We start from the raw sequence: 21,219 nt of genomic DNA, 5'->3' as shown, positions 1-21,219 counted from the left end.
TATATCTGGATTACCGCTCCAGTTTAATAATCCACCAAACACCTCGAGTTTTATCACCATCGAAAAGATGAAGACAAGACAAGGGTTTCCAGATGTTATGGTTTCAGATAATGGGTCACAGGAATTTCAGAGACTGGCTCCTGAATGTTGCAGCTATAGTGGTTTTGTGGGAATGTGAACACAGAACATCCTCACTGGATTGCAATCAGAAATAGCTGTAAAAACTGCACTGTCACTTCTGACAATACTAGACTATCGTAACACACCAAGTCAGCACCTAGGTACAAGTCCTGCCCAGACATTTCTAAACACCAGAACACGCATTCTTCTTGACACCACTTGACACACTCCAAACCGGTACTAAGAATATGAAAGGTCTGCTTCACAACACAGAAATATACATCCAAACAGCTGAGGACATGGAGATCTGTCGTGCGTGCGGTAAGTATGTCTTGAATTATTTGTAAAGAAATTGTAAACTAAACGCACTTATGACTGACGGGGGATGATGTCGTACAGTGTACGCCACCCTCTAGTCGTAAGTAAGTGCGAGTATTGGCTCCTCACTGACATGCTCAAATGGTGCACGCATGTGTTCAGGTGATGTGTAAGCGCTTGTAGGACGCCTATACAATGCCAACGCAAACAACACTGTAGAATTTACTCAATTTTAACAGTCTACCTGCATACAAGAACTGTGAAATGGGCGTGCAGGGAGCATGCACATATGTCAAAAACAGGCCCCTTGCACAGTGTGTACAATTTGAGGGGGTACGACACACCTGAATCTCACCTACTTCCCCCTTATTTACCCTTGCGTGTTGCTTAAGTGTTCATTGCGACCTGTCACTGGCAGCATGCCCGTAATAAAAAATGTGCATGGACATTTTCGCCCTGTGTGCTAGCCGAGTCGTCTACGACCTTGAAATTACATGCGGGTAACCTGTGTGCCCCGTACAGATTTTCCCATATTTCAGCCCAAGTCCTCCTGTAAGGGCAGTTGGGACTAAGGCTTTACTCCATATTTTTCTGATAGTCATCCCTCAGTTTTCTAACTGTTGTTCTTCCTTTAGGGTTCACAGTGCTGTGTTTTCGGTGCCACATCCTTGCTTAACTCCAGCACAGTAAGCAAATTGCATTTAAATTTCTGTTCCTCATTCTGACTCTTCGTCTAATTTCCTTTACCACCATCAGTTACTGACATATCTATGTGGTAACTGCCAAGTCAGGCCGCAGGGTGATCCACCCAGCCACTCGAAGAACCAGTTGGGTTACCTCAAATAATATTCACAATGACTTTGTTGATCTTTAAAATGTGACTTTTGAAAAGAAAGGGGGAATGTGCTAGATTGCATAAGTTACATCATTTTGCTATAAACGTTTGAGGTTTATAATTCATGTTCTGTATATTGTTTAGTTGTGCATGCCAGATAAGAAGATGGTACATTTGTCTGGTATAGTTTAAACCTGCATTTTGAAAACTGTGACCTGCCAAAGTTTTGTCGGATGTAATGAAAATGAAATGATAGGATTGTTTCCAATGTTTTTTCTGGGGGGGAAGTAAAAGTGTAACACCAACAGCTGATGTTATTGTATTTTAAATTACTGTACGGAAGTACAGGGATTTCAACTGTCACTTCTGTTAAACTGAACAGAATGAAACACCTACAATGACCTGATATGGTAGAGCAAAAGCCAAAACTCCAGGACGATCTTTGGTTTGGAGAAGGGCAAAGGCTTTTAGCCTCACCAGTTGGTCACCAATTTCCCCGTGAGGGGTACTTTTACATGACGTGGTGGTAGGACTCGTACCAAAGACCAGCAAAGTACAAAGCCACAAATGGTTGAAGTTCTAGTAACGTTTGGTGACTTTTTAAAGGGTTAACAGTTTTCAGTGACGAGTGGAATTAGCAGCACATAAAAACATGGTGACAGTCAGCTGGACACACTGGCACCATGTTTGTCTGTCAGTACAGAAACATAAAATCCCAAAAAAGATCTTCTTATTCCAATATTCCGTTAGAGTTTTTGCATTTTTTCTCAACATGTTATCTACAGTATTACTGTCTGATGCGATTGTTCAAAGTGTCATACCACAAGTTTGGCTCCTCTCTGGTTTGACGTAGTTGTCCTCTTCATTACTGGCATCTGGATCGATATACGTATCCTTAAAAGAAAAATCCAGTTACTTACATGAGGTCTGACTAGGCCAAAATGTGGGTTAAAAAAAGTTGCTTCACTTCATCAACACTGTGAATTATGGGCTCAGGGGGCAACTGTTGGGAGAGCTTGCTTGGCCTGATGGGGGTCCTCGGTGGTCGGCTTGGTGGGTTTTGCAAGTTGTCTGAAAAGAAGACGGAGAAACCGAAATGGGACATCAAATATTTACATGAAGGGAAGACTTGACGCCTTCAGTGAAGTGCGTCTTTTGTTTAGGAGCATGACTGTTAGGTTTTGCCTCATCAAAAAGAATCTGTTACATTTGAAAAAGAATGACGACATGCACATTCAGATGAATGGACTAACCGATATATTCTCCCCTTGGTAAGGTAGCTGGAGGTGGGATTAACGCTCTGTGACTTGGAGGAGGTTCATAATTATCATCATCAGGTAGATCCACGTACGAGCCGTTGTCCTGGCAACAACACGCTTTATAAGCTCAGAAAGAATAGATATTGGCTAAATCCGAACTCCTTCTGTAATCCTGAACTACTAAAAAACTATATAGTGCCGGACTACGTGGTGCCCTGGATTTTAAAAGCAATCGGACACCATGCTCACTATTTTCTTTTAAACAGCAAATATGACGTCACCGTTTTCACAAACCTGCTTAATACAAGAATTTTATGACAGCTAGTTATGAATCTACTGTGTTCTGATAATGAAAACGTTGATGGTTCCTTGAAAAAAATAAATTAAAATACATTTTTCTTTGCAAAACTTATTCAAATGCATTGTGGGCTATAATCCCCAATCTAGTGAGCATTGATGCACACTGGTTTTTTGCAGAGAATTCTGGGAGATTTCTAGGGCACTGGATTTTTTTACACAATGGCAAAGGCACTATACATAGTGAGTAGTGAAGGAAATCGGATGTAGCTCATTGGCTCAGAAAGCAGATTTTGAAAATACTTACATAGTCTGGATCATGCATTTGATTGCCATCCCTGAACTCATCTGCATACATAGCAATACAAAGATATTTTTAGAGACAAATTGGAAAAACATGCATGAGAACGGTCCTTGAATGTCTGAAATGTTTCAATTCAGGATTTGAAAAACCTACTACAAAAATGGAAGCGGCGACAAAAGAGACTGAAGACATTATTGTAGAAAAAAGGTTTCAGACTGATTTGAAGCAGCTGAATCACTGAGGTGCCTCTTTTTTTTAGCACTGAGACTAGTTTGCAGAAGTGTGCTATCAACTGAAAATGCAAAGAAAGCAGAAGACCTCTCAACCATGTAGTGAAGGGAGTAAAACGTAAATCAAAACTTTATCAGTACTTTCATGAAGTGAGCCCTTTGCAGCGTCTTTGTTTTCCCAGACAAAGGTAACATTTGGGTCAGGGACAGGCAGAGGATTTCAGAGGGGGAGGGGAAGGGAACACGGCAGCAAAAATACTTTTTAGTTCTTTAAACAATACAGAAACTAGGTAAACTACTAATAAATAACTAAACAGCTATGTGATCCGTGTAGGTGAGACAAATGCAATTGTCATTTTTAAAAATTGTCAAAATGAATTTGTTCACTTTATCATAGACTTGGAAGCCATCAAAGCGATAAAACACTGGAGGTTATTTATGTGCTGCAGGCAGAATCAACATGGATCAAGTTTAACACAAATGGTTTTATTTTAAACATAAACATCCTACAACTTTTATCCCTAGAATGCAGGAATCTTTAATATTTAATGTTATTTTCATTCTGTTGCTGTGAGGATTCTGCAGTTTAGTCCAGGTTTCAGGGTTTTTGGTCGTGTTCTGTCCTGTCAGTCAGTCCGGGTTTATGTTAATCATCCACAGCTGTCTTCATTCCTGTTCATTGTCTTCAGTGTCTGGTTTTCAGTTCTACATTGTAAGGTCATCTGTTTTTTTTTTATTTCTCCACAGTTTTTGTCCCGTTTAAATGTATTTATTAAGTCGTTACGTTTCTGCCTCCAAGCCCAGTTTTCTGCATTTTGGTTCCTACATCTCCAGTTCCTGACAGTTGTATCCAACTTGTTCTGTGTTGTGATTCAATGTCAGCTAAATTCTCTTTTGCATCTTTTCCCCCAAACACAGGCTTTTGATGTGATTGGAAAGATTTTTATCCAGAAGATTGTGAAACTGAATAATACAGAGTTTAAAGAAGGCAAATCTAATCAGAAAATAATACGTTAAACAAGTACATTTAGTGTCAGACCCGACGTGAGGAAGCTATGAGCTTCAAATTTTCTTAAAAATTCCCTCTGTGTTTTATTTGGAACTTAGTACACAACTTCCTGTCCCGTCACGATCTGCTCTGTGTTGAATTGATGCGCCGCTCAGACGTCTGGCTAAAGTGAAAAGGGATTCCTTGACTAATATAGATCTTTGGCTCTGAGTCCGAGCGGAGCTGCAAAGACAGAAGCGGCAGATCAGAACTGCCGGGTTACAAGAAAATGGGTTCGATAGAATACCGGGGGGTTTACAGCCACGTTTTTCTGGTATCTTTACCAGAAGATTATTTATGTCAATAAAAAAAGAGGGCACTTTTGAATACGAGGCAAAAAGGGCAGGTGCTCAAGCACCCCTAGGGCCCAATGAGTGACCGGCCTGTTGGGAGGTATGACCTTGTAAAGAGTCAAACATCCTAAAGTTTCAGACCGTCTTGAGTTAAAGCCGTGTTAAATGTTTGGACAAACGTTTTGAAGAAACTGCGTTCATGTGGAACTGCAGCTTTAACTGCAGAAACGTCTCACCTTTGTAGTCTTTTGCAGGCAGGTTCGGGAGCGGCTTGTTTTTCAGCCTTTTATGTCAAAACAGAAAAAAAGGTTTTGTTTAAAATGCTCACAGCAGCAAAAATATCTCAATAAAAAGATGACAACTTTTAGGAAACTTAGTGTCAGCAAGAATTAAGCTACCTTTAAGAATCTAATGTGATTGCTTTGCTAAAAAAAAAAAAAAACGAGAATGAAAATGTTGTCAGTCTCACACCTTCAGTGCGTTAAATAATTCATGTCAAGAGTGGAAGGTGAGGGATCAGACATCTGTCTAGGTTATTTCTGACTCGATACTCGCGCTGTCTTATTCCAATGGCTGAGAAAGAGGAATTGACTTTCTGCAGTGATGCGTGGAGCCAAACGTGTCAACAGATGTTCTCTGGAACCTACAGAAGAACGTGGCGTTTATGTTTTATCACGGAATCTTACCTTCTAAGTTTATCCAGCAGGCTGCCATCGTTTTTCCTAATGTCTTGGACCATCTTCTGAAGCTGCCTGAAAACACAACACAGAAAGTCAGCTTCAGATTTGAACAGGTTACTTACTGTGTTTGTGTGACTTTTCCTCATTGTCTTTGAATTTTCTGTAAATGCAGTTGATGTAAATGTAGTTCAAAGAAAACGTCTCCGGCTGTGAAGACGCACAGCATTCGTGAAGGAAACAGGAAAAATACGATCTTACCGGATCTTTTCAGTGGCAGGAGCAGCCAGTTTACTCAATGCCTCCATGTTTCTGTCTAACCTCAGGCTTTTAGATGTTCTGCTGCTGTTCTTCTCGTTCATTTGGGCCACACGGCCAGATTAGTGACAGAAATGCAAATGAAACCTGCTGTGTGAGTTTGACTTCAAGAAGTGAGGGCGGTCATTCTGCCTGAACCAAAAAAAAAAATCACTTCTCATTTTTGACTACATCATGGTTGAATCATGGGACTCGTTTTTGTTTTTTCTTTAGCTCCTGCCTCAACTCCATGTGACCAGCTGCACAAACCTATTCAGGCTTAAAGGAAACACCAAATGAAGGATTTTGACAGCAATGGCTGGAACCTGCGATAAAACATTTGCTGAACGTTGCAGTTTTTATCTTTTGAAAGTCAATACGAAAAAAAGCCGAACACGTTTCACAAAGCTGTCAGTAGACTTTAAGTAGTGTAGATTCAATAGGAAAACAAATGTCTGCATTCAGGTGGGTGTTTAGCAGTGGATAGAACCATCTTCTAATAATAGCGGGATGATGACTCGTCATCATGACAACTTTGGGCCTCTCCACATGAAATAAAAGCCAGTTGAGGTGAAGCAAAGAGGAAGTGGTGACACACATCCAAGTTTTGAGAAAGTTTACAGGAAGCATTTGCTCATGATTCCCTGAAACTACATTTTCCAGAAAAAAAGAGCACTGGACATTAGTCAGATGATGCACGGTGGAGGTGGGAGAATGGTTGGGTCTTTATTAAGCCTGTTTGAGATTAGGATAAATGAATTAAAAACAAAATGTTTGACATGATGACCCAGAGCAGTGCAGCAGCTCCAGACCAAACACTGCAAAGGACCTCCAGTGAGTTACAGGCCGCCAAACTACAACGTATGTGGAGCTTTTCAAGGATGTTTGTTTCCTCTCTAATCTTTGAGAACCAAATATCTCACAACATAGCGACATCATGTGCAGTTTATGGCATCACAGACTCAGTCAGCTGTGTTTCGTTCCCACCTACGTGACTCAAGACAAGACGGTTATTTATATCTGTCCTGCTGCGTTTGAGGAACGTTTTCAGCTCTGTGATTTAGGCTTTTCTGTAGAACTGGTGGGGAACGTTGTTTACATCAGCCTCTGGCAAGAAACTTCATTTCTGTTTTAGTTCAGCATAGAAAACAAAGCAGAAGTGGAAAAGTTCAAATGTCACAAAACGTATCAGGAACCTATTCCATTAAGAACAGAGTTAAAGTGCAGAAAATGTCCTAAATGGGGCTTTGGAAAGAATTTTGCTGTAGAGTGAAGCCAAACAGGCAACATGCAGAGAAGTTTAAACATGTTTGATGCATTTCACTATTGCTTTGGAGATCAAAGAGAAAAAAAAAATCTAATGAATCCTCATGACTGTAACATATTTGGCTCCCTCACAAATCTGACCTGATCATTTCTGAAACAGGCAAAAGCAATCCAACAATGTTGTTGTTCTGTGTTAAGGTTTCATTGCATTTCTCTACTGGAATGAAATCCAAAAATACTAAGCAACCCTAAATCAACCACATTTCCAGGTTGAGTTTGCATGACGCTCAGAATGCAGAGTGAAAAACACAAACACATCTCTAAAAGTCTGACACAGGTGCAAGCAGGAAGGGAAAAACAAGTCCCATCTGCTCACACAAAGAGAAATGAAACTGTGGCACAAACCAGCTGCGACGTTGCACACCCGTAGACACCCTTGAACTTTAGTTCTGGAGTGTTTTCCATTTTCAAGTGAATAAAGAAGTTTCAGAATCCGTCTAACCATCAGCCTCTGATCAGCCAACCCCCCAGCTGCAACCGCCTCTTCACACACAGCTCAGACTCTCATCATCCTCTTTTCTTCTGCAAGACTACAGAGTCAAAATGAAACTCTTCTTCCAGAGACCGAAATATTTTTATTTATAGTACGTGAAACTTTAGAGAAGCTGGATGTTGCACATGCTCCTGCTTCAGCATCTTCTGAAGGGCTCATGTTCACATCGTGTGCATCCCAAAAACGTCACTGCAGGAAATCAGGATGTTGTGGACCTTCAGAGCTCCTGAGGATGTTTGCAGATGCCACACTGAAGCATCTTTAAAACCCATGTGATCATGCTGACACCTTAAAACAGGGAGCTGAATAAACAAAACAAGCTGAGAGAAAAGGGATTTTCTGTCCTGAGATGAATCTAGATTAGGATGAAGGAATTCTGAACAGTTCAGTGACAGCGGACCTTCTCTCAGACGTTTACGGAACAGACGTGTCCTCAGTCAGAGGCTCCTTTAGGGCTTTTCTAAACCGGCTCTGACACCAAAACAGTCCAGCAGAAAGTTTAGCCCAAATGTCTCATGAGTGAATTTACAGAATAATCCGTGTTTCTTAAATCTTTTACATTTTCCAGCAGAGAGCATACCGGTATCTTCATGACTGTTATTGATTGACTGATTTCAAGCATTAAAGTTAAAGCAATAAAGAATGAACATAGATTTATCAAACTCATCACAGAAATTATGAAATGCCTAGATAAAAAATAAACAGAAAATAAAACAAAAAATAAATCACATTTGCTTAATTAAATACATTGATCATTACTAAAGTATAAGTAGAGCTTGATTTCTTGCTCTACTTGAAGAAGAAGTGATCTTATTTAATCCCACCCCTACAGAGTTCATTTATTTGATAGTTTTACATAGTTTTTCTAATCCGGTTCTGATCTGATAGATTCTTCTCAAGTTACAAAATCCAGTTCTTATTGTTGATTGATTATCTTCAGAAAACAATGATTCATGATTTCAGTAAACAGTAACGGTAACCGTTGTGTAATAATCATTGATTATCATTAGAACACATGATCACAATAAACCAGAAATTATTGCTACACATTGCAGATCAAGTAAAGAAAATCAATAGCTTATTGATTGTAATGTAAACATTTCAGTAATCATTATTGCACATTACAATGTAAAACTCATTGATTGTAATTAAAAGAGCTTTGGTTATTTCACCACAATCAAGTTCACACATGGATTTGGAATTATTCAAACACCTGTTGATCCTTAACTCCTCTTATCTTCATATCCTGAAATCAGAGTTTCTTTATACATTTTCTTCAATATTTGAATATTTCAACATTTCTTGAGCTCATTACTTAAACCGTTCCAAAGTTTAGTGCCACACACCGACACACAGAAACTTTTCTTTGTGGTTCTTATCAGTTTGATCTTGAAGTTCCTACATCCCCTCAGTCTGTAACCTCCTTCATTTTCTAAGAACTGTTTCTGGATATTGAAGTTGTTGATGTAAAAATCAACAAGGTCATAAAGCTTTAAAAGTCTAGATTGATAAAATAATTGTTTTGTATGATCAAGATAGATAGATAATAAGAATTGATGAAGAATCTAAATGTAAAAAGTCTTTTGTTTTGGAGGCATCTTCTGGTTAAAACTAAATCGGAGTAATTACGTCATGACACGCTGCAGCTGTATGTCTTCTATTAAATAATCTCCATCCAGCCGTTTTCAGAACCTGCTGCATCCCTTTTGTGGTAACGTGATGGCTGGAATCAACCCAGTTACTGTTGGATGTCTGGGACAATTTAGTCAGTAATGAACCTATGCAGCTGGTGATGGGACTGTGGGAGGAGAAAACCCTCACATGCACGAGGAGAACATGAAATACAAAAAGGAGATTTCCCTCAGGAAAAATCTTTAGATACCGACTACTCTCCTAAAAGAAACTGAGAAGAAAAGAGATGAGAATAAAGTCCAAACGTTTTACTCACGGTTGGTAAACGGGACTAAACTTGATGAGGTCGGTCTCTGACAGATTCTATAAACAAAAATGAACAAAGAAAACAATGAGACTTTGTCCTTGATCATGTGGAGAAGCAGGAGAAGCTCACGAAGTTTCAAATTCTTTAAAAACAAACAGGCGGGTGAACCAGAAACACGTTTGCCAGTATGGAACAGCAGATGGCAGCACTTCCTTCTTTCTGAAGGTCTCAGCAGCTCAAATCAGTAAAGATTTATCATAATGACATCATTATGTCATGTCAAAACTAAAAAGGAAAAAAAGATAATTTGAACACAAGGAGCCCAAAATCCTGCATAACAAACACAATAATAACATTTTTATCAGGAAGTCCTGAAGTCTGTCATCATTTAATCCCATTTTCTCGTCTATAAGAAAAAGCAAAAACAATGATTCCTAAATAAACAGAAAATGATTAACATAAAATATGCAGCAAATCTGGCAAAAGTATGTATTTAAGTCGTAATTACTTTCCCTCTTTTATTGAAAAAATGTTGTAATGCAATGAAAACCCTGCAACACGTTCGACTGAGCTGGATGTTTGGATTTTGGGCGACAGTGGCTCAGGTGGTTGAGCGGGTCGTCCAATGACCGAAGGGGTTGGCAGTTCGATCCCCGCTCCCACCAGCCAACTGTCGCTGTGTCCTTGGGCAAGACACCTCACCCTCCTTGCCTCCACTGGAGTGTGAATGTGCATGTATGATCCCGGTGATGGTCAGAGGGGCCGTGGGCGCGAACTGGCAGCCAGGCCTCTGTCAGTCTGCCCCAGGGCAGCTGTGGCTACATCAGTAGCTACCATCACCAAGTATGAATGAGGAGTGAATGAATAATGGACATGATGTAAGCGCTTTGAGTGACTTGAAAAGCGCAGATAAATCCAATCCATTATTATTATTTGAGGAAGAGGAATGTCCCATGAGGAGGAGACGCATCACAATAAGGATGGAATCATGGACAGGCCTGCAGACTCACCTGGGGACTTTATTTTAATTTTATTTAACCTTTATTTTACCAGGAAGTCCCATTGAGATAAATCTCTTTTTCAGGGAGACCTGGGCCGAAAGGCACCATCACTATAAAAACATAGTATTAAAACACTAAATTGGAAATAAAACACAATTAAAATGAACAATACCACTAAAAAGGTTAAATCATGAACTATACAGTCAGGTCAAGAGTGACATGTTTCTTTTAAAAGCTCAAAAAGGTTTGCTTTAAAGCAATTCAAAGGAATGAGGTCACATAGACGCAGAGTTTTGAATATTTTTCCAGGAAGCGTAGCGGAATTAGAAAAGGCTGTTTCTCCTAATTCTGTGTGGGATTTGGGAGTGAAGAGTGAGAATTATATATGCTGTTAGCTGGAGATAGAAGACGGCACAGGCAGAATAACCTTACAGGTGAAGATCAGCCAGTGGTTCTGTCTGACTCTGAGTACAGACCAACAGAGCAGAGAATCCGATTCACAGTTATGGCTTGTGGAAGCAGGGTTAGTGATAAAGGCTGGGCAATGTGAAGAGGCAGCATTCATGTAGAGAATGTCCCCATAGTCCAAAACTAAGAGGACGGTGCACTGAACTGACGACTTTTTCTCCCACCAGTGCCTTTAACTGATGATGTAAATGTCTGTCTACAGGAAAAATCATTGCATGACCCCTTAGAGCAGGGGTTTAAAACATACGACTGCTTTAGTCCGGCCCGCCAGGTGCTTTACTCCGGCCCGCACATGAAGAGAAAAAATCATAAGGATTTTTAAAAAAGAAAGCACGTTTCTAGTCCATTCCTGTGGCGAGTTATGATTTATTAAAGAAATAACCGAAATGCGCAATTCCGCCACTAGGGGGAGCAAAGGAAAAGCAAAACAGGTGAAAATGCATAAATATGCGCGTGCCAAAAGTGAAACCTAACAGCTCTGTGTCTGGGTAGGCAGTAGTTGGGTGGTAGTTAGGTGCAGTGGCGGTTTTTGATATGGGCGATGTGGGCGGTCGCCCAGGGCGGCACTTCATAGGGGGCGGCATTGGCCGTGTCCGATGAGTAATGTCCTACATACAATATTCAAAGAGGTAGCTTGAAGTTTTAATTTGAAATTACTTCAGCAGCCGACACTTAATACTTTTATTTTTGACACATCAGACTCTTAATAATGTCTTCCTCCTGTTTCCTCTTCACACTTATGGTGCAAAAAAAAAAAAGAAAAAAAAAAAAAAAAAGAATAATTTAGAGTGAAACAACATAAAACAGGCACATGAAAAGGATTTAGGCAGAACAAACATCCGTGCTCAACCCAATTTCGACAAAAGCAGGCAATGGGGATTATTTCCCACAATTCTTTGTGCAAGACGCTTGCGGCCACACCTCTTTGCGGTAGTCTTTGGAACATAAGTAAAAAAACTCGAGAGGGGAGCGCAACTCGCCGGTGGCTGGCTGAATCACACTAAGAGGTGATTGGGAGTCTTTTTCTATCTGACAATCAACTCTGGGCCGCAGCTGCGCCTCCCGTCATAGAGACGGAGCCGCGTGTGTCAGAGGGAAGGGGAAGGGGGGGGGGGGGGGGGGAGCGCAGACCATTTTATATGGATTGAGGTTTTTTGGAGGATTTCTACTGTTGGTGTTGCACAAATTTAGGGAAATGCCAAATATTTTTGGAGTAATCCCACTGATGAGTTCTAAGATTTAGTCTTCAATGTTTTATAAGACCTAAACATATTAATCACATTAAGTTTTATTTTTTAGATCTAATCCCTCTGATATGTTTCACAAAGACACACACAGGACGTCACACATTAAGAAATTATTGCTAAAAACGAAGCAGGAGTCCAGCTCTAAAAAAAATGCTCTAAAGAATGATGAAAGAGCAAAAAAAATGGAATTATTTGATATGTAATTTCTTATTAATATTTCCAGGCTTTCTTTGTTTTGTCCTGCAGCATGTTCATATTTGTATAATTTTGACAGAATATATTTCTATGGAGAACAAAATATTACAAGTTATTTAAGGTTTAACTTGAGTTATTCTGGATTAATGTTCCTGTTTTTAATCATATTTATGTTCAAAAAGTTCAGTTTAAAAGGTTTAAAAGTTTAGCTTTAGTGTGTTCAGTAAATGTTTATCTTCTTCAGGCAAAACCTTAAGCGTGTTTTTAACTTAGGCCCCTGTGTGACTGAGTTTGACCCCCCTGTAATACGAGTCTAAAAAATCCATGCAATTTTTGAGTAAAATGGCTAAATAGAAGATAGGGAACACAACAGGATGTTGTCAAATTTTGTATGTGTGCGGGGGGGGGGGGGGGGGGGCGCTGGTGGGGTTACTCGCCCAGGGAGTAAGTTAGTGTAGAACCGCCACTGGTTAGGTGCCTGTGAGCCTCACCGCTGTTAGGTTGCTATAGATATAGAATGATCAGTAGTGACACAATAATGACCAACATGTTAAAAAGTAAAAAAGGTTAAAGTGAAGTCCAAAGCTTTCCAGGAAAAATGGACATTTTTATTTGTTCACAGAGCTGAATTAAACCAGGAAAAGATTCTTGGACATTTCGTTGTGTTTTGCACACTTGAATGACAGTAAAAGGATTTGAATCCTGACATTGATGGCCGGGTGAAGTTTCAGGAGAGAGAGGGAGGTTAACTCCAAACTCTTATGTTCACAAATGTTTGCAAGTTTAATTTAGTGTAATTATTTAATGGTTTGGATATTTACATTTTAGGCAGGTGTTTCATTTTTTTATGTAGCCCCTCTTGAGTTTATTATTGTGAATGCTTCAGTGTCAGATGTAAAATAAACTTCCAGACGCAGAAACACTTGTCCATGCCTATATCTCATCAAGGCTGGACTACTGCAACTCCCTTTTTTCTGGCATTCCCAACAAAAATATAAAAAAAACTTCAGTACATCCAAAACAGTGCAGCCAGAATCCTAAAAGGAGTCAGGAAATATGAACACATCACCACCATCCTGAAATCGCTGCACTGGCTTCATCCCGTATTGAATTCAAACTTCTGATCATCACCTACAAATGCATGGCCGGTCAGGCACCACCATACCTCCAGGAACTCCTCGTTCCCCAGAAACATACCCGTACCCTCCGTTCATCAGGCAGCTTCCTTCTTCAGGTCCCCCCCACCAGGCTCCACACGATGGGAGACAGAGCGTTCTGTTCTGCTGAGCCGAGGCTTTGGAACTCCGTTCCTATCAATCTGAGAACATCACAGACCCTGGACTCTTTTAAAGCCCTTTTTAATACATTTCTCTTTAAAAAAGCCTATGATTGCTTATAGTTTAATTTTTTGCTTGCACTTAGTGCTACTTTTATATTTTTAGGTTAGTTTTGTATTAAAATGTGCACACTCTCTTTTTAATTGAGTTTTATTCATATCTTGTAGCACTTTGAGGTTTCATTTAATGAAAAGTGTATTATAAATACATTTTTAATTAATTTATTAATATTCAGTCTGTATAAAATTGAATAGACCTTTTTTTAAGTGAATTTTTTTTTATTTAAGATCCTTTGGCCTCTGTGAAAGAATGTGTTATAAGAAATGATTAGGTTACCATGTTGGTTGAGGCATGTATTCCAATTGAGTAAAAAAAACAAAAACAAAGCTGTTATTTTGCCTTTACGTTACTGCTCCGGCCCACTTGGGATCAAACGGGTTGAATGTGGCCCCCGAACCAAAATGAGTTTGACACCCCTGCCTTAGAGCAATGCAAACCTTCCGAACTGATTCTACTGTGTGTAAATCACTCTTTCATGAAGAAGGGCTACCACCTTCAAAGAGATGAACCTTGACTTCATGGATGTAAAATTATGGCTTCCTCTGGCTTCCAGAGACAAAAAAATAAAATCAGATTTAGCCAACTGACTTAGACACAGCACCAACCTCTGTGGAAACACGGACAACTTCCATCTTAATTTAGTCAGAGGAGCGTTGGCGCTTGCTCAAATGAGAGCCAACAGCTCTGTCAGCTGCAACTCTCCCATCGTGCAGCTAAAGTCCACACTTTGACGTCACGTCAAGTTTTATTTCTGTTCTGACACAATCATGTTATTCATAGAATATAATCTAGTGCAACAATCTTTGCATACTGTGGTGTTTTCTCATCCTCTTCAAACTTGTTTGTGTTGTGTTGTGTGTTTTGACAGCTCACAGGAAGGAACAGGTAAAGAAGCTGGAAAAGGAGCGTCCCAAAGCTGCAGAGACTCACAGCCAGGGAGGTGTCTGGAATGATGATGATGATGATGATGAATATGTGCATGTGTATGTGTGCATATTGATACGTATTCTACTTTGTTAGCTTCCTGTTAAATTACAGTATTCCTTCTACTTTTATCCACCGTTTTCTGTGATTTTATGTAAGACTTCTGGTGTTGTTTTGTGATGTGTTCAATAATGTTCTGGGAACAAATAAATCAAAAGAAAGAGGCCGGTCCAAAGGTGGGTGGGAGGGGCTTGTTCTGCTGATGATGGGAGGTGCATATCATGAGGGCTGTGGGAGTGGTCAACAACAGGAGGCTTGGGGGGCGGGGGGGGGGGGGGGGGCGGTTATGAGGCTGGAGGACATGCTTGGTTCTGTGGGGACAAATCTTGAAGCAGGGCATAAAAATTCAGCAAATAAAAATTTGCCAAATTTTCAAATATTGGCTACAATTTTACAGTTTTATTTCAGAATTCACTACAAACAATTGAGCCATGTGTCATTTCTAAGCATAGATACAGAATCAAACATCCATGCATCTGTTTTTCAAACCCGCTTTATCCCTTTCTGTGTCACAGGGTTACTGGAGCCTATCCCAGATGCTGTTGGGACTCTGTCAGGATTTAAACCAGATCCTTCTTGCTGTGACGTAAAAATGTGAAATTATTATTTTAAAAAATCAGATACGAAGCTCCAAATGCTGCTTCATGATAGAAACTGAGAGAGACCCGAGTTTATTCCTTTCACACTGAGAAGATTCATGTTTTCTAGGAGGGGTTGTTACGGTAACTGCAAGAACCCGTCTGCCAGGTCGTCGGGTCAAGTAGTTTTCTTCTGATGTAGTGTAACACAAAACAGGAAATATGGTGTCTGTGTTATTTTAAGGCTGACATTCATCACTGCGATGATGAGGTACTGACAGAGTGGTTTACTGGCAATGCATCAACGTGAAGCTCTTTAACATGTAAAACCTTTCATTTAGTCTCATCATCTGGGAAACAAAAGTCACAACAGCTTTTGTCTCCCTGATGAAGTCATTAAACCACAGTTTATTGATCAACAATGTTAATGTCCAGCACAGTCTAAAACATGTCAGGTTTAAACTGTCTTTGTGTGAGAGGCCTCGTTTTGTGGGCTGAACCTGTGAAACTGATCTTATAAACTGAGTAACGAAGGAGAACATCAGAACAAGGTTAAAACCAGCCAACGTGAAACGTTCTGAGGGAAAAAAAAGTCGTCAACGTGCTTTGATTCACTCTGTGAAACGACACTCTCAACTCCACTCGTTTTCAAGCACCTTTACCCTAAATAGTTGGTTTGAAAGTCTTAGAAAAGCCTTAGTCACGTGTAGCTGGACAGATACCGTGGAGGGCTGTGGACAGGAGTGGCTGCATCTTAAAGGGAGCACAAGTGTCTCTTAAAGTTCCCTTGAGGCTCTTGTGGCCATCTTAACCCTTGTGCTGTCCTATGGGGTCCAGATGACCCCATCCTTACATTGACGTGTCTTCCCTACCATGATAAAGGTGAAAAGGATTTCATGTAATCCATGGACACCAGTGAAGATCACAAATCATTGAAGAAAAAAGGTTCAGCGCACTGTCTAGTGGGTCTAGATGACCCAACTCCCAACGTTAAAGTGCCTTAGGGTAAAGGGTGGTATGTGTTTCATGACGCTTTTAGATTTCGATGATGCAAGCTACAGGCACCTGTGCCATACAGGTGATGCTGTCGCACAGGGCCCTCTAGGCCACAGTCCGGTTGTTAGTACTGACTCCTTACTGACTGAGCACAATGGCGTGCACGTGATACATACGTGCCCGTAGGATGCCCAAACAAACTGCACTCTGATAGTTTAATGCCCTCATTTCTAACAATCAGGCTGGAGTCAGGGAGCGCCTGATAATCACATGACCACCACTTACAGGCTCCTTGCAGAGGATTTGAGGGGTTGAAAGAAAAGGAATATCCATTCTCACCTACTTCCCCCTTACTCACCCTTAGCTGTTGCATACGTGTTCACTACAACCTGTAGCCCGCAGCATGTCCGTAGAAAAAATATGCATGAACATTTTCCCCCTACAGGTTCACCAAGTGGTCTACAATCCTTAAATTCCGTGTGGGCCACTTGTGTTCCCCCTACAGGTTAGCCTATTTCCACCCGCAGAGAGAACGCATCCAACTGTGGGGCAGCTGTGACTGAGTCTGCAGGCTCCATACTCATGCAGCCTTTTTTTGCTCTGTGACTTTCCATCAATGCACTCACAAGCTAATATCTGACAGTACTTGCTGTTTCCCTTGTCAGGTTGGAAAAATGAAGATTAATTGAAGAATGTAGCCAGAGGGATGGTCCAAAGGACCCGGTTTGGCCAGATCAGCAATGCCCAAATCCCATGTCAGAGCAGACGTTTGATAAGAGCAAAGCTGTCTGGGTCTATATAAGTGTGGCCCGTCCTGTGGATTGTAAAGTGGATGCGATGCACAGAAGCAGGAAGTGACTCCCTCGCTGAGCTGCCAACACAGACAGCAGCTGGCAGCTCCTCTGATCCTCCAACACTTCTGTTTTACCTGATCAAACAGGACGGTCCTTCCTCCTTTGTGTTGAGTGTCTGTCACCCACGTCTGCACTGCAGTGCAAAGCATTCCATGGTTTTTCTCTCACTCCAAACTTTCTGCTGAGGGAGAGGCAAACTTTCTTCCTTCATCTGAGCAGAGCTCGATGTTGTGTTTGCAATTTAGATTTGTGCTGCCTGCTAACTGGTGCTTATTTATTTGAGGATTTGATAGTCTTTAGCCCATCAACAGTATAAACATCACATGAATATTCAAAGTAGGCCAAAGGCTCTGCTCAGCAGCAGCACATGGATGGAGCCCTCAGTACAACCCTCCCCTCATCCTTAGACACATGCTGAGCTCCTGATGAGTCAAACAGAACTTAGTCTGAATGTTCCTTCATCCTCTAATGCTGGGAGAGTCTCCGCACAGCGAGCGAGGACACCTGCCTGCTTTACATACATTAAATGAGAAGGAAGCCATTTCCAATAATATGAGGAAAGTAAAATGCCACAACTGCTGGAATATTAGGTTGCAAGCAGATTATTTTTCTGCTCAGATAATTCCACTCATGGAGCAGAACTAGTGTTCAAACTGTTTTACAAAATCTTGTTTGAGTTCTGTTGCTAAATAAGGGAAGTGCTGTTTTACAGCCAGAGGAAATTTCGGGCTGTTGGTCCAAGTCAGAAGAGGAACTTCATGGTTGCAGCGAGAAAAAGCCCTTCTAATAGAAGAACTGAAGGATCATGTTAAAAAAAAACAAATGCTAAACTGTAGGACTTAAAATATGATATCCAGTAAATGAAGGTGCTGAGATTCAATGGTTTGCTGTGAGCTTTTAAGTTCCCCTCCAATAATCTTTTTGATCTATTGTAAAAGTGTTCTTAGTGGTCTTTTAATTGAGATCAAGTTATTTTTAGCCAAAATCTAAATCCCGGTGTCATTTTTAGGACATAGTTTCTGCAGAGCAGCAGGAGTTCATCAAAAATTCATTTCTGAGTGGCTTTGAGTGACCTCACCCCTTATTTCCCATGATACCTTGGTTTTGCACACTCTCCCGCTAGCTTACAGCCCCTCACAACCCTAAAACATTGACCAATATCAGAGCTATCAAGCCCTCCAGTTCTGATCCAGATTCCAGCTCAGACCAGGAAAACAAAGACGTTCTGATCTTTTGGTCTGACAGTGGATGATCAGAATGGAGCAGAGCAGGGAGCCTGTGGCCCGCCCAGCACATTTGTGATATCCCAAAAGATCTTTTTCAAACCTCATTTTTTTTGTCAGCTTTTAGACCCGGTTGTTTCTGGTGACAGGCCAGCTGTTGTCAGCTGCAGGATTACAAAAAGTAGTTTGACTGCAGGACTTTGGAAGGATTGGTCTTTCATATTTCAAAATAAATGTCCAAAACTGTAAATGCTTTTTCATTTTCACAATGAAGCTGCATTTGTTGACTCAAAATGAAAAAGAAAAATCAATCCGCCAAACCGCTTTTTTCTTCTTCTTCAACACCGCTTATTCTGTTACTTAATTAAAATGATAAAGAAAATGTTTTTTGACATTTCATTTTCAAAAGGTTCTCCGGTAAATGTGTAGCAAAATTCATTTAGAATTGTCTAATTTGACAATTAAATGAGCGATGTTGAAGGAGAAAAAGAAAAAGCCGTTTGGCTGATTAATTTTTCATATTCAAAATTGACCATTATTTCGAGTTATGACACACAAATGCTTCCATACAGGACAGCCGCTTGCACCAACAACACCCTTCTCAGTTGTTGACAATAACCAGGAACAGTAACAGAGAAAGGTGTGGACATTTTTGTTAGTTTTCTTTCAGGAACTCTTGTTTTCACTTAATATGAGTCATAAAGTTGCCCTTCCTTGAACAGGAACAAAAACCTGTTGCTACCAAAATTTAGGAATAAAAATTGAAACTCAACATTGTGTGGCAGCAGACCTGCCTATTACACTGAGCTGTGTTTTTACCATTGGGAGTTGGGTCATCTAGACCCACTAGACAGTGCTCTGAACCTTTTTTCTTCAATGATTTGTGATCTTCACTGGTGTCCATGGATTACATGAAATCTTTCCACCTTTATCCACCTTTGTCATTGTAGGGAGAACACGTCATCTAAGATAGCACAAGGGTTAAAGGGACATAGTCCAAAAGGGCAAAACCCATATATCTATGGAGAACAAGAACTCGGCTTTTATATTCATAAAAAAAAGACTCGCAGCGCTTTCAATGAGACACACATCCTCCATCAGATAACAGGATTTTGTAAGAGCCCAGTGCTTCAGCACATGCTATTGTTACATCCTTCTCTAACAGTCAGGACAGAACACGTCACAGCTAAAAATACCAGCCTGCTGATGGTTAAGGAGCAGAGAAAAAACAGGAAGCCAGTTTCCAGCAGACTTCTGCAGGTCAAATGTGACGATGCAGTTCACTACAAACTGAACAGCTACAACTTACATCCATCTGTTAACTTGTGAGTGTGTGACTGGGGATTTTTGGAAGCCTTGCAGTTTTTTATTATTTTAAGCGAGGTTTTAACTCTGTTCAAGTATCTTTTGGGGGAGAGGCTCCGATTATGGTGATGAATAATTAATTGAATTCTGCTGTCAAAGCAGATGAGGGAAAGCTATTTTGGTACATGCTAAAGTAAAGAGTTGTATCATGACCTTCAACACTTGAACCACCTCTTTTACTTGAAGAAAAAACGGTCACAGCTATTGTTCCAAAGGAAAAATATTACACTAAAAGATTAAGATTGGATTTTGGTTAAACATCAGATCAAACACTTGTAGACAACCAGCAGTTGCTCCTCTGAATGTCATAAAACAAAGAGCACATTGTGACCCTAAAGCAGAAATACTTCACACATGTGGGGGAGAAAGTCATTGGATTCAAAGAAGCTGTGTTTCATGAACACTCAGATTTAATGAGAATGTTACAAAAACTTTTCAGTTTTTAAAATTGAAGTTTATTTAACAAAAAAGGTTAGACATTATTAAAATAGGATTTTGTCTTTTTCAATTTCCAGCTTTTTAAATATACCAATCATCTGAATGCTTTTTTTTTTGTGTGGCTATACCAGTGTGACTAAATAAACCAGAACTCTTATGAGTTTAACATGATTTAGCATCCAGGAGAGGTTTGTTCAGGTACAAACAAAATTACTGAGAGACTTACCAGAAATCTTCTTCCAGTAATGTTAAATCTGCTTATGGTGGCTGCACATTCTGGCATTTTATTCTGAAAGAAATGAAAAACCTGGTTGAGTTTTTGGTAGATGCAAAGAGTTTTATTCAAACTGCTTACTGTTTGAAACACAGTAAGTAGTTAGGAAACATGGGAAACACCTTTATTATAACTTGTATGCTTGGAGTCTTTGGAGTCACTTAAATCCAGTTGAGTTCATTTGTCTTGCACTTACCTTGAACATGAAATGAGCCATCTGAGTCTGGTCCCAGCCCTCGCACTCTTGTTTGGACGGCAGGTTCATTTTTGTCTGGCTTCCTGCTCAGGGAGCCTCTGAACACGACTTCACCTTTGGAAGGTAGAGCAATGGACTGAGACGGCCAGGCTTCAGCACATCAACACATCTTTGGCAGAGAGAAGTACACATGGGGAGGTCACCTCATTAAAACCAAAATAATCTCTGTTCACACTTCTGAAATGTGGAAACTCCTGGCATTTCCCTTTGCGACCGTGTTTAACCAGCAACAAAAAGGAAGCAGGGACTTCCTGAATGTCACTCTATATAAAACCTTCAAAACGTTTCCCAATACTGGAACTAGAAACCTGCCTCCCCCTTCATGCATGCTACAATCAAGTCACGTGTGGACTTTTCTGCGCTCTTTCATGTCTACCTGATTTAGAAAATAAAAAAATGTTCTATTATTTCGTAACTTCTGCAGACATGTTTAATTCCTAAATGGATGGGGTTTGGTGTTTTATGTACATGTACATATAAGTCCAAAAAGGATACCTCTAGAAATGA

The 21,219-nt window shown here is 40.3% G+C and overlaps 1 protein-coding gene across 4 annotated transcripts in view; it reads right to left on the bottom strand.

Moving 5' to 3' along the window:
* LOC101162065 (B-cell linker protein) overlaps positions 1-20,956 on the bottom strand; it is a 28,612-nt gene extending 7,656 nt beyond the window's left edge. Inside the window, exons 1-10 of one of the 4 annotated variants that reach the window (XM_011484027.3) lie at positions 20,856-20,956; positions 20,653-20,766; positions 20,409-20,471; positions 9,446-9,492; positions 5,391-5,456; positions 4,941-4,987; positions 3,137-3,177; positions 2,527-2,635; positions 2,241-2,344; positions 2,095-2,167 (exon numbers count right to left, since the gene is read on the bottom strand). In XM_011484027.3, the coding sequence (XP_011482329.1) occupies positions 2,095-2,167; positions 2,241-2,344; positions 2,527-2,635; positions 3,137-3,177; positions 4,941-4,987; positions 5,391-5,456; positions 9,446-9,492; positions 20,409-20,471; positions 20,653-20,721 (619 nt within the window). In that variant the 5' untranslated portion in view covers positions 20,722-20,766; positions 20,856-20,956. Of the gene's footprint in view, positions 1-2,094; positions 2,168-2,240; positions 2,345-2,526; positions 2,636-3,136; positions 3,178-4,940; positions 4,988-5,390; positions 5,457-5,642; positions 5,846-9,445; positions 9,493-20,408; positions 20,472-20,652 lie in introns of those variants that run through there. The other 3 variants (XM_020709253.1, XM_020709252.2, XM_011484028.3) reach the window with 3 other exon arrangements.
* Positions 20,957-21,219: the final 263 nt, after the last annotated feature.

This window comes from Oryzias latipes, chromosome 15 (assembly GCF_002234675.1).
Source record: "Oryzias latipes chromosome 15, ASM223467v1".
NCBI lineage: Eukaryota > Metazoa > Chordata > Actinopteri > Beloniformes > Adrianichthyidae > Oryzias > Oryzias latipes.
Note: the sequence above shows the minus strand (reverse complement) of the source record. Positions and strands in the feature narration are given on the sequence as shown.